Source organism: Dasypus novemcinctus, chromosome 5 (genome assembly GCF_030445035.2).
Source record: "Dasypus novemcinctus isolate mDasNov1 chromosome 5, mDasNov1.1.hap2, whole genome shotgun sequence".
Classification (NCBI taxonomy): domain Eukaryota; kingdom Metazoa; phylum Chordata; class Mammalia; order Cingulata; family Dasypodidae; genus Dasypus; species Dasypus novemcinctus.
The window spans coordinates 140267592-140284668 of NC_080677.1; the positions used below are offsets into that span (position 1 = coordinate 140267592).

Sequence of the window (17077 nt, forward strand, 5' to 3'; positions counted from 1 at the left end):
AACCAGTGTGACATGGGGTGACTTGAACTTTATACAGAATTTCAGCAGGAAAAGATGTTGTTTCCTAATAAACTAATATTTGTCGATATGTCAAGTGCAGTTAATTATATCTAACATATTTTTGTGCGTGATTTTCTACACTTTTGAAAAAGAAGAAACAGTATGAAGAGCAGCAGCTAGGGTGGATGTGCGGTGGAAGCTGTGCTAAGCTCAATGGTGGGCCCGTCCTGGGGAAGTCAAAATGTATTATCACAGAAAGCGCTGAGCCCAGATAAGGGCTCCCTGGCAGGCCCCTGACCTTCCATCACCAAACAGCTCTGTGTGGGTGTCAGTCACATGGGATGAATATAGAACAGCCTTGGACGGGATGCTACATATATTCCAATGCAATTTCATGCAGATTTCTCTTTTCAAATACAAATTAGGAATATTCACCAGTAACTAGCCTTTTCTTAGGGTTGATGTACTTTTTGCATTTAGGAGGAAAAAAATGCAGTTTTCTCTGTCAAGAAATGCAGGTTAGAATAACATGAAATGAACATGCACAAAATGACAATGACAGGGAGTCTGGATCTCTCCAGAATAAGGTGTGAGAAAAATAGGCTGCCATATGTTCCTGGCAAAGGAGACCCCAGAGTGCGTGCATGTAGGAAATGGCCCTCACACAGGCTCTGGAGGATACCTGGGATTCTTGACTGCCTCCCCAGCCGAGGTTCAGCCATTACTCTCAGAAGCTGTGTTGAGGACTTTTAGGGAATCATTGAATGGGCTTTGGGGGAGGGGACGCTACAAATTCTCAAAATTGTTTATCATCTGAGGGTATACGTGAATGTGTGTGCATGTTTGTGTGTGTGTTTGGAAAGAGGTTCCATAGCTTTCACTGGGTTCTCAAAGGAATCTACGACTCCCCAGTGTCCACCTTTTCATTCTCCAAGCTGCTTCTTTACACTAAACCTGGACAAGAGACAAGTCACAGACTTAAGATACAGAGTCTAATTGTGTGTCCATCTGCAGATTCCTGAAGACTCATTTATCTGAAGGTATTGCTAGGTACTTTGCAATCAAACATATCACCATCATCTCGCACTCAACAGGTCCTCACTAGTTACAGACTTATCACCCAAGGTACCTGGTCAACATTGATATTTCCACCTTTTGAAATTCATTATAATTACCCTCAAATGCTATAATCTTTTCCTTCAAATACTCTTGAGTGCAATTCTTTCTCTCTGTTCTGACAACACCCAGTCCAGCCCAGGCCAGCATAACTTCCTTCTGGGATCTGCTTCTCTAAGCACTATGTCTACCATGTTAGGACTCCCATCAGAAAAATTAGTACCTCTAGACTTTCCTCATTATCTCAAGTCAGGACTCTTCTATTTGCCTTTCCTTCCCCTCTATGCACATCTATGCTCTTTCCCTTGAATTTCTAAATATGCACCCTGACCTTTAGACCAGGGATAGTTTTTGGTACTTATTGTGTCCTGTCAGTGCTCAACACAGTGCCATGGCCAGCACCTTCTTCATAAATATTTGATGAGTTAACTTATTCACACCCATTATACCATGCCCTATAGTACATGTGCTGCCAACAGGTGATGATGATTTAGCTCTGTCACACTGAACTCTAGGAGACTGCATTCTCACACAATGGTGTCTCCTCTGAAGTCTCACATATTTGTAAATGTGAATTTATTTATTAATTTATTTTCATTGCATGCTTTTTCTTTATTTAAAGTGCAAAGAGTGGTATTAAAGATGAAATGATATAGAACTATACTTATGTATTGTACCAATGCCAGTCTGCTGACATTAAAATTATATTATAATTATGAGCGATTTGACCATTGGGGGAAATGGAGTGAAAGGCACATGGGACATCTCTGTACAATCTTAGCAACTTCCTGTCAATGTATAATTATTTTGAAATAAAAATATCAATGAAAATTTTGGTAAGGAGGAAACCCACTTAAAATTCCACCATTCCCATTCTTAACTGTTCTCATATTTGCACACTGCCTTCTAGTCCATGTCTTCCTACACACATATTTTACATAGCTGTCTTTAAGTCCAGAGTCCTAATAATGATTTTTAATAAAATCATAAAATTTCATTTATTTATTATAATGTAATTAGTTACATTTCCATGGTTTCATATTTAGGTTGGTTTTAGTTTTTTGCAAAGTTGTTTCTTTCCCTTTTATATTGTGGATGGTCTTCTTAAGATAAATTTCTGGGAGTAAGATCATTCAGTTAAAGGGTAAGATTTATTTATTCATTTATTTTAGCTATATATGTGCTTATAGCTATATTGCTTTCCAAAAAAGTTAAATCAATTTGCACAGCCTCCAAAGGAGTATGAGCATAAACGTTTTGGCACTTTCATCTTGTTAAAAAAACAAACCAAAAATGATCCTTAAGCAACCTCAACTACTATGCCTAAAGATGAGACTTGAGACCCTAAGATGTTATTAGAACTTCTACTAATTTTTCACTAAGCCTAGCTCTGAAATTTTACCCTGAGCCTGACCAGAGTGAAACTTTATATCTCACCACAGAATTTATTTTGATCAGAGAATCCTCTGAAGATTATGCTTCGTTTCTCAGTTGCCCAGCCTCTTATTGGCATATCCATGTCATCATTTTTTCTAGCCAAAAGCCTCATCAACCAACCAATCAGTATTTAATAAGCTTGAAGAAGGCTGGTCTCTGCTCCATCTGTGACACATACAAAATGACAGCTTGGGAAGGATAAAAACTTCCTTTTAATCTGCCAACCATATGGAGTTCTTTCCCCCATTTTTCTTTTGGGGAAAATGTACTCTAATGATTTCTTCAAAATGTGGGCAAAGTTCTCCTTCCATCAAACCATCTGCAGACTCCTGTATCAAACACTGACCTACTAAAACTGAAACTCTTGGGCAATTTTATAAACTTCCCAGTGATTTAGAGGTATGGCCATATTTGGCAACCACTTTCCAAATTTCCTGCCCATTTATTTGGCCTAAGTCTGCTTTTAATACTGATGTTGGATTGAATTGTGTTCCTGAGTCTTGGTCCACATTCTGCTGGTGTGGACTCATTGTAAATAAGATTGCTTCAAGAGTTCCTTCAGTTAAGGTGTGGCCCCACTGAATCAGACTGGGCTTTAACCTGGATTCCTGGAGTCCTTTCTATGTAGTGTGAAAGCCAAACAGAGAGAGAAGCCATGGGGAGCAGCCAGGAATATGCAAGTCAAGGGAACAGGGAAGAGAAAGGAGAAGATGGCGCCATGTGCATTGCCATGTGATTACTAGCCAGCCCAAAGATACCCACCCTGGCAGGAAGTGAGCCTTCTAGCCTCTAAAATGAGAGCTGATAAATTTCCATTGTTTAAGCCAACCCACTGTATGATATTTGTTTTAGCAGCTAGGAAACTGAAACAAACATCCAATTTCCTCTTAGCAATCACCTAAACAACTGAATTTAGATTTGGATAATAGCTCTTTAAAGTAGCAGTATCCCTTTCAACAAACACCAAATAACTGCCTAGAACGTTTAGAAAGAAAATGAAGCAATTATTTCATACATCCATTATGTATATCCATTATGCCTACTTGTTTTTCACTGTAACTACTCTCAATCATCCCCATTCACTCCTGCCTCCAGGCAACACACACATCATACGAGTAAATTCATATTAATTTTTTGGGGGTGGGGGGTTAAGGTAGAAGCATGATCATAGAGTCATAGTCATTTTAGGGACTTTTGGGATGACTGTATTTTTAGCTACATAATCCTTTCTTTAAACAAAATCTTACCCAGAAGCCTAGTAATTAACAAAGGCAAAATAGCACAGATCTAGTTTAACCAGAGAGTGTAGATTGGGTATGATGTCAAGGTTCACATTCTATACTCACTCAAGCAAAACCTTCTCAAAACCCTTGAGCTCTTTGGAGAAGTCTTTGACAACCACGTCCAACATCAACCCCAACTAGACAGATAGCAAGATTCCCTTTCTCAGAATCTCAACAGATGGTTATCTTCTGTTTGAATCTCCCTAGTGATGAAGAGCTCATTACCATTGAAGGCAGTCAGTCCATTCTGTTGTTGAACAAAGGTACCTATTCTGCATTGGTGTTTCAATGTAGGTGAAACGTGCTGGTTAACAACTACTTTTCAAAGTTTTGGAGTCCACTGGACCAATTCCATAACTCAAGGGTCAACCCCTCTTTCTCATCAAAATGATGGGCAGCCTAATTTTATAGCTTGGGGTTCAAATCACTACTAAGAAATTAGAAGGTAATTCCTTACTTCAAGTACACTTATGGAAGCTGGCTCAGGGATATGCCCTCCTGTTGTCAATCATCTAGATCATTTTTCTCCCCAAATTTTGCACTTTTGATGTGATTACAATTTTACTTTGGAAGAAACATGGCTTTATTAATTCGAATAAGTTGCAAAAACTTTTCAAAATATCAGAAATTAGGTTCTGAAATATGACAATATACCAAAATAATCTATTAGGAATGTGTGTATGTTCTGTAATCTGTTCATTTCCTTTAAATTTTGTTTTGAGATATTTCCATTTGGCTTAAATGGTTTTAATTCTGTTATCTGTCATCACACGTGGATCACAAATATCAGGGAGAGATTCTGTAAGTGTTCTTAGATTTCTAGTAATCAAGCTCTGCTTTACATTCCAGATTCAGGAATTAGCCAAGATATTTGCATCAAATACATTTTGTAAAAAATTCAGAATCATCAAAATCAGGCTAGATACTGAATGAGGCAATTAAAATTAGAAAAAAAATAACAGCATTAGCTTTTTAAAAAATTTCCCAAATTGCCTCATTTTCTCCCCTTTTCCCTACTCAAAATCTGCTCCAAGTACATAAACTTCCCATTTTACTGCCAAGTACAACTTCCACACTGCGTCTTTTTTAAAGCAAAAATTAAATGGAACATGTGGAGATCCTGGGTTTGAGAGCCCATTGAGAATGATGTAAATCAACTGCAAAGCTGTGAGAAATGGTGTCCTTTGATATGGAAAATTGCTGGTCTCCAAATACCTGGTGGACTAGGGAAACATCTGGAGGCTGCTAGGAAGTATGGGAGAAAGACAGAAGAAGGCTCAGGGTGAACTAAAGCACAGTGGATAAGCTTTTCATGGAAAGATTTTAATCAGTGAGTGAAATCAATGATCAGGGTTTGATCATTTTCTGCTCTCAGGAATGGCTGAGCTTCTGCTGTGAACCAGGTTTCTGGTTGCTTAGGAATCAGACAAGAAACAGATCAGGCATGGGCTAAAAATGGAGGAGCTGATACTAGGTGGCAATTTTGCTTTGTTCTTGCCTTCCACCCCAATCTGGAGCCATTGCCTCAGTTTCCCACAGCAAGTTAAGAAGTTAATCAACGACCATTATTGACTGCCCATTGGTCCAGGGAGAACCTCTCTGCCCACATGTGAGAAGGATGGCCACCTGGAATGGGAACAGAGGGAACGTCTTTGATGAATTTAAATAGTGAACTTCACAAATACTCTAAGTGATAATTCAAATGTTCATGATTAGGTAAATCCAGTCCCTAGATAGGACACCTACGAAAATATTGAAAATATTGACATTTTCTCTTAAGTAACTAATGTTCAGGATAATAGTAATAGCAACAATACTTCTTAGGAAGTAGGCTCTATGCATTATCTTAAGTGGGTAAGCAGAACCCTAACAGTGCCATGGTTTATACATGATGGCAATGCTAAGGAAGAAGTGACCTAGCATGACTCCTTTTCCTCAGGAAAAGAAAACCCTTGTCCCCAAGGGAACAGAATGGGGCCTGGACGATGATACAAGGATGGGTGCTAAGGGTCCAGAGGCATTTTCTTAGTTTTGCTTCTTTATGCAGCTATTTAGAGAAGATGGCCACTTATTATCTACTATATGCAAGATACTGCTTTACAAACATTATCTATAATCTTAACAACATCTCTGCAGGCTGTGTTATAATTGTCCCAATGTTAACACTTGGCTCAGAGAGTTTAGATAGTGTGCCCAAGTTCATAGAGCTGATGAAACCTGGGTCTGACTTCAAAGCATACATAGGCACTACTGTACCAAAACTGAAACGCTTCCTGAAATCCTTAGAATACAAAGTCATGCTAGCAGCACACAGTGCTAATAAGAACTTTTGGGTTTGGCATGACTTGGAAGGCATTATATTGGAACCAGAAGTCCCCTTTCTAGTTTCTCATTTTGCAAATGGGTAACAACAAGAAAGACACTGTGACCTTGGCCAAGTCATTTAATTCTTCAGTCACTCAGCTTCTGCCACATTAATCTCATTGACAGTTATGAACAGAGAGTGTAAAACGGGATGTGAAAGGGATCTGCAAAGCCAAAATGCTCCCTATGAAAGTGACTACCATTCATGTATTCATTCAGCAACTATTTATTGAGCATCTCTCATGTATCAGGCATTATTTTGGTGCTGGAGTTACAGGAATGAACAAGACTGAGAAACTCCTACCTTCAAAGAGCTTATCTATAGTGGGAAGGGGAAGGTAGATAATAAGCAGTGATAAATGTGTGAAGAAAATTAAACAAGGTGATTAGACAGAGAATGATGGTGGGGGGGGGAGTTGGACTGGATGATGACTGTTGGTCTTCCTGAGGTGACAGCATTGGAGCAGAGTTATTAGTGATTAAACAGAGCCTGCCACAGAGCAGGTTAGGCAGAGAGTAAGGACAAAGGCCACAAGGACAAAGGCCAGATTATGTATGGTCTTACTGTAGATCATGATACTGACTTTGGAGATTGCATTAAGTGCAAGGTAAAGATTTTGGAGATACTTCAGCAAGACGATATAATTTCATCTGCATTTATCAAATATTACTATGGCTTTCAATGAGGAGGGATTGTAGAGGAATAAAAGTACATAAAAGGAGGCCAGTTAGGAGACCATTGCAGAAGTCCAAATTGTGGTAGTGGAAATAAAGAGAAGTAAACAAAGTTGAGATTTGTTTTGCAGGGAGAGCAGAGAGGTCTTAGATATGCAGGAGGAGGAAAATTGAGAGAAAAAATTATACCTTTTGGTTGTTTCTTGTTTTATTTTGGTATATCCATTGATGATGTCATTTCCAGTTATGACATGGGGAAACATGTGGGGGGTGGGGATGGGACAGAAATGGATTCTGGTAAGGAAATCAAAAGCCTTGCTTTACCCATGATTAAGTTTGTGGTATATCGGTAGGACTTCAAGTAGAGAAATTTAGGAGGCTGGTGGTTATACAAGTTTTGAGCTCAGTGAACAGGTCAGAGCTGGAGATATAAATTTGGGATTATTATCATTTAGGTAATATAAAGAACCACGGAGGGCATGGCCATCTATATCAAATGCTGTTGAGAGGGCAAGGAATAAAAATTCAGAAAATGACCACTAACTTGATGAAGAATGATGACCTGATGACCTGACAATAGATATTTCAGTCAAATAGTGGAGACAAAGCCTGACTGGATGATGTAAAGAGAGAAGAGATGTTGAAAAATTGGGTAAAGATTATATAGACCAAATTTTGATAAGTTTTATCATGAAAGGAAAGAGAAAAGTTGAAAGGGTGAAAAGGAATATCCAATAGGAGATTGGTATCAAGGAATTTTTAAAAATTAATAAGATGAGAAATGCTAGAGTATATTTTCATGCTGACAGAATTAAGGCATTAGAGAAACATCATTGACAATGCAAGAAGAATAAGGCAGTAGAAAGGAGGACTTTAAGAAGTAAGAAGATAAGTGTGAAGGTTAGCCTCATAGTCAAGCTGGCCATGTAATGTTTGGTCACGCAAGCACTGGCTAAATTGTTACTATAAGGATATTTCATGGACTTAAATCATCAGTGAATTGATTCTATCTAAGGCTGATTACATCTGCAATCAACTGAGATTGCCTTCAGCAATAAGAGATGTCTCAACCAATCAGTTGAAGGCCTTAAAAGGAGAATTAATTTCAGCAGTCAGAAGAAAGAATTCCCATCTCTATTTCAGATGACCAGCTTCTCTTGGGAACTCATTGAGGACCATCATTGGAGTTCCTAGCTTGCAGCCTGTCCTATGGAATTTGGACTTGTGCATCCCCGTGGTCATGTGAGAAAATTTTATAAAATCTCATAACTTTTACGGATATCTCCTGTTAATTCTGTTTCCCTAGAGAACCCTGACTAATACAATATGGACCCAAAGGAGCAAGTAATTTTATTCACTGTACAAGAAGAGGAGACAAAAAAGGGGAATAAAGATGCAATTTGGTTGGAGACTTTGTTTTGTTCACTGCTGTAATCCTGGTTCTTAAAACTGCCTAGAACATAGTATGCACTCAGTAATAAATGGATGGAGAGTGGATTAAGCTGATACATGACAGGGAATCTTCCAGTACATAAAATAGAAGCTCTGTGTAAGGTACAAGAATTAAAACAATACAAAGCCAAGACCAAAAGAAAGAAAGGGGAATTTCCACATGCTAAAAATGAAAAGAGAAATCGAATCAGGGAGTAACTGGGAGCTAATTCTAAAACTTCTTTTGGAAATTTTATACCTTTATATAGATCTGAGTATGTGGGACCTAGGGTTTGGGGTTCTTATATCAATACAAGGAGAACACATATGGCCTTAGGGTTACAGAAGGCAGGAAACCTAGAAGTGAGACCCCATGAAACTTAGACTCTTGAAGAGCTGCTTCATGTAGAATGAAGACCAGGATAAAAACACTGCCAACTAGGGAAGCAGAGAACAGGTTTGCTTGATCTGCCTATTTTGGTAGAAAGAAAAACAGTAAGTCACTTGAAAGACACTAAAACTCAGACTTGTGCCATGCACAGGTTGAGTCAAAATGTTAGTCTGATTGGGGCAGAAATGTCAAGGTGGGAAATAAACATAAAAATGGATCCAGGACTACTGAGATATCTAGGGTCCCAGAAGAAGTAAGTGAAAAAATTCTTATGCAGAAAACTCTGACAAAAGGGTACAAAGCCAAGATTAGAAAAAGAAAAGGAGAATTTGGAAGATAATTTAAAGAAATAAGCCATAATGTAGCATAGAGATAAAGAGGTGAAAATATTAAAGAGTAGTTTTGAGACACAGAAAGTAGAATAAAAAGGTCCAATATCTGTCTAATAAGAAAATCACATAAGAATAACAACAACAATGGTAATTAAAATGGTAATTAGACTTACTATGTCTAGGCATTTTATAATTGAACATTATGTCTCTGCTAATCTCTCTATTCTCAGTTATGACTCACTTTCCTCTATTGTAAAGCGGGGGGTATCATAGTATCCACCCATTGGGTTATTGTGAAGATTTAATGAGGTAATTTAAAAAGAGATAATGGATGATAATTTTGCAGACTTGAAGAAGGGCACTGAGATTGAAGGATCCCATCAAATACTGAAAAGGAGAAACAACAATAACAACAAGAGAGCGATTCCTTGATAAACTCGGAAAGGGCCCTAGGCATCAGAGGTTGCCAGAGATGAGACCAGGCAGGAGGGTTGCAGGGTCTGAAGGTATGAGGTTTTAACTGTGAGTGTAGTTTGGCCATGACAATGTGGAGGACCTCAAAGAATGAAGTCACAACTTCCGACCCCTCAGGGTTCTCCCAGTGTGGCCAAATGAGCAGCCTCTTCCCAAGAGGTCTCAGTGATTTTATTGATAGTAACATTTGATCTTCTGAAGTTTCAAAAGTTAAGTTCAGCGAGGTATACGTGAAAGCCATGCTTGACTAGAGCTCGATGGTCAGTCGGCCGGATCCCATCACCAGATACTATCTCTTTCCTGAAATAGTGTTTTGAAAGCAGGAATCCATGCTTCAGTTAGGAAGGCAACACCTGAGTGCCGGGCACCATACAGACATCTCCCAAACAAAACCCATTACAGTGTGGAGTCTTACTCCTTCACCCATCACTTGTCTTTCTTCCCCACTCCTTTTCCAGACCAGGCTTACTTCACGTCTATGTAAGATACTTCCCATTTCAGCAAATGGGTCAGCTTTCAATATGGCCTAAATATTATACATCACAGAGCAAGAGTCAGAGCTTTCTCTGGTTGGAGTACATGAAAGCTCTTAATCTGAATCCATCTAGATTTGTTTCCCAATCACTGAGGAATTGGCTTATCACAGGATACCAGCATTCTTCCTATAGGAATGACTGTCACCAAAAATGAGATTAAGACGGGAGTAGGATTTCACAGCATCTGCTACACCCAAGAGAGAGGTCCCTGAATCAAAGCCCTTCCACATTTCACTTTAACCTGTCGAGCCCTTTTGGCCCAACCTGCCATTGATGACCGCACCGTCCTGGGATATGGACAGTTCTTTGGAGCCCTGCAGACTCGGCTTCATCCCCACCTTTCACGGGCTGCTAAAGGTATAGCACTTTACCAAGGCGGGGGTGGGGAGGGGGTAGGGTGTTCTCAGTTGCTAAAAGTTTCATGAATCCAGCCTGAACCAGAAAGCCATGGAGAAAACACCAAGAACAACGATAACTGTCAGGGCCGTTCAAGTATTTTTTTTTCCAAAAAGTTTCTATCAGTCATTTGTTTTATTCCTCTCCTGCACTTTGCTCATCATTTAACTGAAAGACGAGTTATTTTCAAGTTAATGGTGCGATGTCTCTATAAAGCATTCTTAAGCATGTACTACTTTATAAGCACGAGAGCCTTTGTTTGGGAAGAGCAACCAATTAAACAAGTTCTTATTTCAAGAGCCCAAGACTCATGACTGGTGAATTGGAGATTTCCCCAAAGCAAGTCAGCTAATCTTTAAGTGGCTCTGCAAAGCACATCTCTGCGGTGTAGCAAGGAACACTCATAAATAAGCTGCTCCTTAATAGTTAATTATCTTTAATGGTGAGTGCTATGAAATCTAACATTTCAAATGTGATAGCACAGATTGGTTTCAGTCCACGCTGACTTATGAGTGGCAACATACCAGTCATAAGAGAATCACATCAATTGTTCTGTGTACAATTCAGTAAATTATCATGAGATTGGGGAAGCAGTCATCAGTTATTCAAGGTTCTGAGAAGAGTATCATCAGCTTTAATTGCTGATGGAGTGTTTGGTCAAGTATCTCTTTTTGATACCAACAAAACAATGTTTGGACATGACCAGTGTTTGATAGATTTTAAATTATATTATGCAGGCATTCATATAATGGCCTTTACCCAAATATATGTCTTTAAATAATGAGGATAAAAGTATGTCCCCCTGAATCCCTAGAGGTAAGAATACTTTCTCTTGGCCTGCTCTTTAAAAATTTAGCAATTATGAAACAACTGAAGAAAGAAGTACATGTTTTCTTATTTTCTGAAGTCTTCTTTGTTTTTCTTATCAATGGCTGCTTTTTCTTGGGGAGACACCAAATTATGATCTCAAAAGCTACCTTAAATAGTATCAAATTATCTAGGCACAGTTGGTCAGCAGTTTTGTCCAATGAGAGGCTTGATTTTACACCAATCAATCTATTGGTCTTCCCACATGTCAATATGATGTTAGTTGAATGAGCCCAAAAGACCAGGTAGCCCAACTGGGCCTTTGATCACCAGGCTTTCACACAAAAGGCATAGCAAATGCCATCCATCATGTTTCAAATGGCATCCTCCCCTTGTGTTACTTACCGACCCAATTCCAGTTTGAAGAACTTTCAGTCCAGAAGTTTTTTCAAGCTTGTCTTTTTTGTCAACTGTTAGGAAAAATAAAGAAGGACAGGAGTCAGCTTGGAAAGTTAACAGTTCTCAAGACACATCAAACATTTTTCTTAATTGAAAAATTCAATTAAATTACAGCTCCTATAGCCTAATTTAACAATAGTGTTGTGGTGGAAAAAACATGGGGTTACTCAGAAAACCTGAGTTTGAGGCTCAGATTTTCCACTCATGAGCTGAGTAACCTTGGGCATGTCACTACTGTGTACTGTCATCTTCATCTATAACATAGTGTCATAGTATAAAATTCACAGACTTAGGAAGATCTGATGAGAACTTTTATGTAGACATAATTTGAAAACTGTAAAGTCTCATTTTAAGATGATATGGTTCTTAATTATATAATTATTGGGAAATAGGTTTCATTAACTAGCATTATGCATTGATAAGAAGACTCACTGGATGGGAAAGCTAAATGTATGTGCTCATTTCATTAACACAGGGAACTATTTTATTCCCTCTTATTCATGCCCCTATAAGGAACACTCTATAATAATTTAGCTCAAATAAAAGTCACAGCCTAGCTTGCTCCTGACTTAGAATGAGGAAAACTTTCAGAGGATGAATTACATTCAATATCATACCAAAAGAAATGAGCCTTGGAAATAATTAGCAGGTGTAAATGAAAACTCTGTCGTCATCATGCTCACAAGGAAAACCCACCTGCCCCCACTTCATCCTAAGGAAGTTGTGTCTCAAAGCTATTGACCTTGATTCTATAGAAATATTCTTTTGGATAAAGACCCTGTTACTTTGCAAACGAAAACCAGAATGAAATAGAATTTTACTGCAAACCCCATGAATGAAGAGCGCATTGCAATTGTGATTAATACAGAATGAGATAGCAAGAAAATAGCAATTACTTTCACCTCTTATTGTAATACACCTACGTTAATCTTGGGTAATGAAATTATATCTTTTAGAGTGACAGAAATGAAATCCTGTAATAGCCTGCCTTCCCCACCTTTAGGGCCTTTGCATTGTCTTATAAAAAGTTTTCTCCTTTGAACAAATGAACATTATTTTTTCCATATAGGTAATTACCCACTGCACAGAAGAATGAGGCAGACATAAAACAATTTGAGTTAGAGCAAAAGTACCTGAAGGTACTTTAATTTGGGGTGGAGGAGAAGAAGGGAGGGAAGCGAGAGGGAGAGGGCACAAACGTAAACCTTGAATGGTAAGAGAATAGTTTTTTAAAAGTTAGAGTACAAAGCAATCAATTTTAATGTTCTCTGGCTAACAAAGGGAACCTTTTACTGAATGGCAAGGTACTTTTTGGGATAATAGTTAGTGAACCCTTTTGAATAGGCTTAGAAACAGAAAGCACATAAAATGGAATTAAAAAGTACACCATTTATTGCTATGGAGAAGGAAAAGATTTCATGCCCAAGAAGGAAAAAAAAAAACCAGCTTGACCAATAGTACTGTAGAATACTATTATTCAGGGCTTGGCAAAAGTAAATGAATGGTTGTGGTTGGGTCCCCATAAAACTATATACAAGAACAGATGGTGGACCAGGTTGACCCACAGGCCATGGTTAGTTGACCCCTGCTCTAATCCATCCATTCTCCACACTGTGACCAATGGATCTCCTGAGAAGTCAGTTTGTGTTGCTTTTTTTTTGCCTAAACATCTTCTCTGGCTCTCCCTCTGATTGCAGGATGAAATTCAGTCTTTGTAGCAGACTCTCAAAGCCCTTCAACTTGTGTCTCCAGCAAACACAGATAGCTCTGCCTATGTTTGTTCCCAGTCATCGAGGCTGTCATTTCCCCAGACATGTGGCATATTAGTTTCAGCATACTCTTTCCCTGCCAGAAATGTACTGCCAAGCTTCTCAAGCTTGGTAAAAACCCAATCATCTTTTCAGGGTGGCTCAATTACCACATCTGCTAGGAAGCCTTCCCAGCACCTCTCTTCCATGACTGTCCTCAGCAAACTTTGTCATGCCTTTGCGTGTCTTGTGGTCAATGACAGCTTGACACTCCTCCCCGCCCCAAATCCCAATGTGGAGCATTTGTTGATTTCTGTTGTGTAAATATTCCTGCCATGTGAAGTCACTAAGTATGGCTGGGAAGAGAGCCATGGTGGCACCATCCCACGATGTGGCTCTACCACACAAAAACAGATTTAAATCCTCTCAAGGGCACAGAAAGGAGGAAAATGTAAGGAAATAATTAGGAAATGCTGAGTATTTATTATCTTTGTTTTTAACATAACTTATTTAACTGTAGATTTATGTAATTTAATTTTTAATAATGGCTGTGCTTAATAACTGGCTCACAGAATTCCTGAAAAAGTAAAAATCAGTTCTAGCGAAGCTGGTACTATGCAGCAAACCACTACATGGTACTCTGTTTATAACACAGCTTAGGCCTTACAATGTCTTATTTCCTTGATTCTAATACCCGCAGGTTTTTTAAACCTTTTAACGTGTCTGAAGTCAAGCACCTTGGACCACTCCATGTGCAAATGTGGTAGCTATTCCTGCCCCTTTACTGGACAGCCACAGCCCTCCATGTTTCAGGCAGCAGGACTATCAAAGGCCATTTGGGGAAGGAATATGAGTCCTTGTTTCTACTTAAAAATTTTCTGTTGGCACCTTCTGATAAGATCAAGAAAGCACCAGCACTGAAACTGCTTGGAGACCAATGGCCTGGGAGGGGCCCCAGCACACCTGAGCGAAGCCCTCTCTTGAGAGGTGGCCAGGGGGCCGGTTCTGTGGAAGAGCGCAGATGCCGTGCTGGAAGGTGACTCCGAGGGGCTGGACCCTCAGTGTGAAAGTGTTTTAGGGATTCTTTAACTTTTTATATGAACAAGAGTGATCACTGACAGATGAGTCTACAAGTTCAATTGACAAATACAAAATATTTCTAAGTGATTAGAAAGCATTATATTGTGGTTTAATTGGCAGTGTTTTTACTTTTTTATTGGTACATAAAATAAAATAATGGCTTTATTGTCAATGAAATTCTGTTTAATTCTTAACATATCTGTTTCCCAAGTGGGATTGTAAGATTCTTGAAGGCAGAGACAGGGTCCAGAACATTTTTGTTTTTCCAGGGTCAAGCAAAGTGCTTTGGCACTTAATAAATGCTTACATTCTTCTTTCAATAAATAAATGTAGACTCCAACAGCACTGGTCAGCATGGCTCTCTCTAACTGCTTAGAGTGCTCAAACTACCTTGACCTCTAATTTAGTTTAGCCAGTCCGAAAGCAAGAACACCTGAGCCAAGTGACTTCTTGTAAATTAGTGTTATTTTTCCAAAATAATTGTTTTAAAAATGAATACAAGGGACTGATTCACAATTCCCAAACTAACCCCAGACTAAATTCCAAGACAAAATCCAAATAATAAAGTGAATAATAAAAAACAATAATAAGAGCAGCAACTATTAAATAGTGACTACATGCCAGGCACTGTGTAAAGCTGCTCTTGGTTCACACCTTACTTTATTTAATCCTTAGAACAACCTTGTGATTTAGAAATTATGATCTTCATTTTAGAAATGAATAACCTTGGTGGCGGACTTGGCCCAGTGGTTAGGGCGTTCGTCTACCACATGGGAGGTCCACAGTTCAAACCCAGGGCCTCCTTGACCCGTGTGGAGCTGGCCCATGCGCAGTGCTGATGCGCACGCGCAAGGAGTGCCGTGCCATGCAGGGGTGTCCCCCGTGTAGGGGAGCCCCACATGCAAGGAGCGCGCCCCGTAAGGAGAGCCACCCAGTGCGAAAGAAAGTGCAGCCTGCCCAGGAATGGCGCGCACACACAGAGAATTGACACAACAACAAAAAATAGATTCCTGTGCCACTGACAACAACAGAAACGGACAAAGAAGCAGCAGCAAATAGACACAGAGAACAGACAACCGGGGTGGGGGGGGGGGGAGGGGAGAGAGATAAATAAATAAATTAATTAATTTTTAAAAAAAAGAAATGAATAACCCAAAGAAACCCAGTCAGCGGCAATTAAAAGTCAGATGTACATCTCTCTCTCTAAAATCTGGGATCTTAACCATTATGGTTTATTCCATTCCGTTACCAAGGCCAATGAGTAATTGTGACTAGAGACACCTCTGGGTTGACCTTCTGCTCAGAGCATCAATTTTCCTCATGTGCTTCTAGGTGGGAAACTCTGTGAATTTTGACACTCTTGCTCTGATGAGCATGGGCTGAGGGGGAAAAAATGACATGAATCGGTTTTAAAAGGTTTGTTAGGATCGTGTTAAAACCCGAATGAAGCACTCTAGGGAATCATATGAAGAAAAAAATGAAACTAACAGAAAGGACATGTGGTCTACAGCCAAACCTGGTCAAACGCCTGGGACCAATGTGGAGCAACTCTGCTGAGTCAGGAAAGAGCCAGAGGAGATGCAGCTGGCACTCCTGCTGCGGGGGAGCTGCTGCTGAGACCAGGGGAGAGGGGACCCCCCACTAAGGCACCCACCAACTGACTTCAAGTTTTCTTAAGGAGAGCATGTATCAAGCCTCAAATTCCCCTTTCTGATGTGTGATTAGCAGCTCTGCAAAGTGGGGTGGGGAAAGGGGCAGCTCTCTCCTCTGCAGTAGCAGAAACTCATTTGTTCTGTAGGACCCACGTGCACCGAGGCTTTGGCGAATCCTTCTTCTCTATGTTCCTGCAGTGATCAGTTCAGCACATTTCAGGATAGTTCACTGTCCTAAGACTGTTTCACACTCTTGATCCTGACTGCTGCGCTGCAACAAGCGAGGGGCCCTTGTAGTTCGAATATTGTTTGTATCGTTGGCATTGTTGATTACCCATTTCTAAGGGGTGGAAACCCCTTAGAATAACACAAAATTCAAATATAGCTGCTGTTTCCTCAACTTTGCATGGGTATGACAGTCAATCCCTTTTTTCTACCCACATTTTTTCCATTTTGTGCTTTAAAATCCTATGTAAAACCCAAATGTACCCCCACATTTTCCCGTAAAAGTAGAGACGGAGTACAGCCAGTCTATGCACTTAATAAGTAATTACTAATTAATCTTCATTGATCAGTATTATTCACTCCTTTGGTGGGGGAGAATATACAACAGAGTCTAAGAGCAAGGTATCTTGAGTTGGAATAACTTGTAGAAGAATAATGGAACCACTGTTTAGCAGCCTTGTGTCTTGGGCATGTTACTTACCCTCTATGCCTCAGTTTCCCCTTATGAGAAAGGTCAATCACAATACTCACTTGATGAGTTGTGAAGATTACTAGAGAGACTGTGTGTACAGAGCTCATAGCACAGTGCATGACACACAGCAACGCTCAATAAATGGATCTGCTCATGACTGTGATTGTTTTATTGCATCTGTTTTACAGCCAGGCCAGTG

The 17077-nt window shown here is 39.6% G+C and overlaps 1 protein-coding gene across 4 annotated transcripts in view; it reads right to left on the bottom strand.

The window, feature by feature from the left end:
* The window catches only part of PTPRN2 (protein tyrosine phosphatase receptor type N2), a 1274829-nt gene that overhangs the window by 390124 nt on the left and 867628 nt on the right, over positions 1-17077 (bottom strand). For all 4 annotated transcript variants that reach the window (XM_058297618.2, XM_058297617.2, XM_071215383.1 and 1 more), the window contains one exon: positions 11648-11712. In XM_058297618.2, the coding sequence (XP_058153601.1) occupies positions 11648-11712 (65 nt within the window). The remainder of the gene's footprint in view (positions 1-11647; positions 11713-17077) is intronic.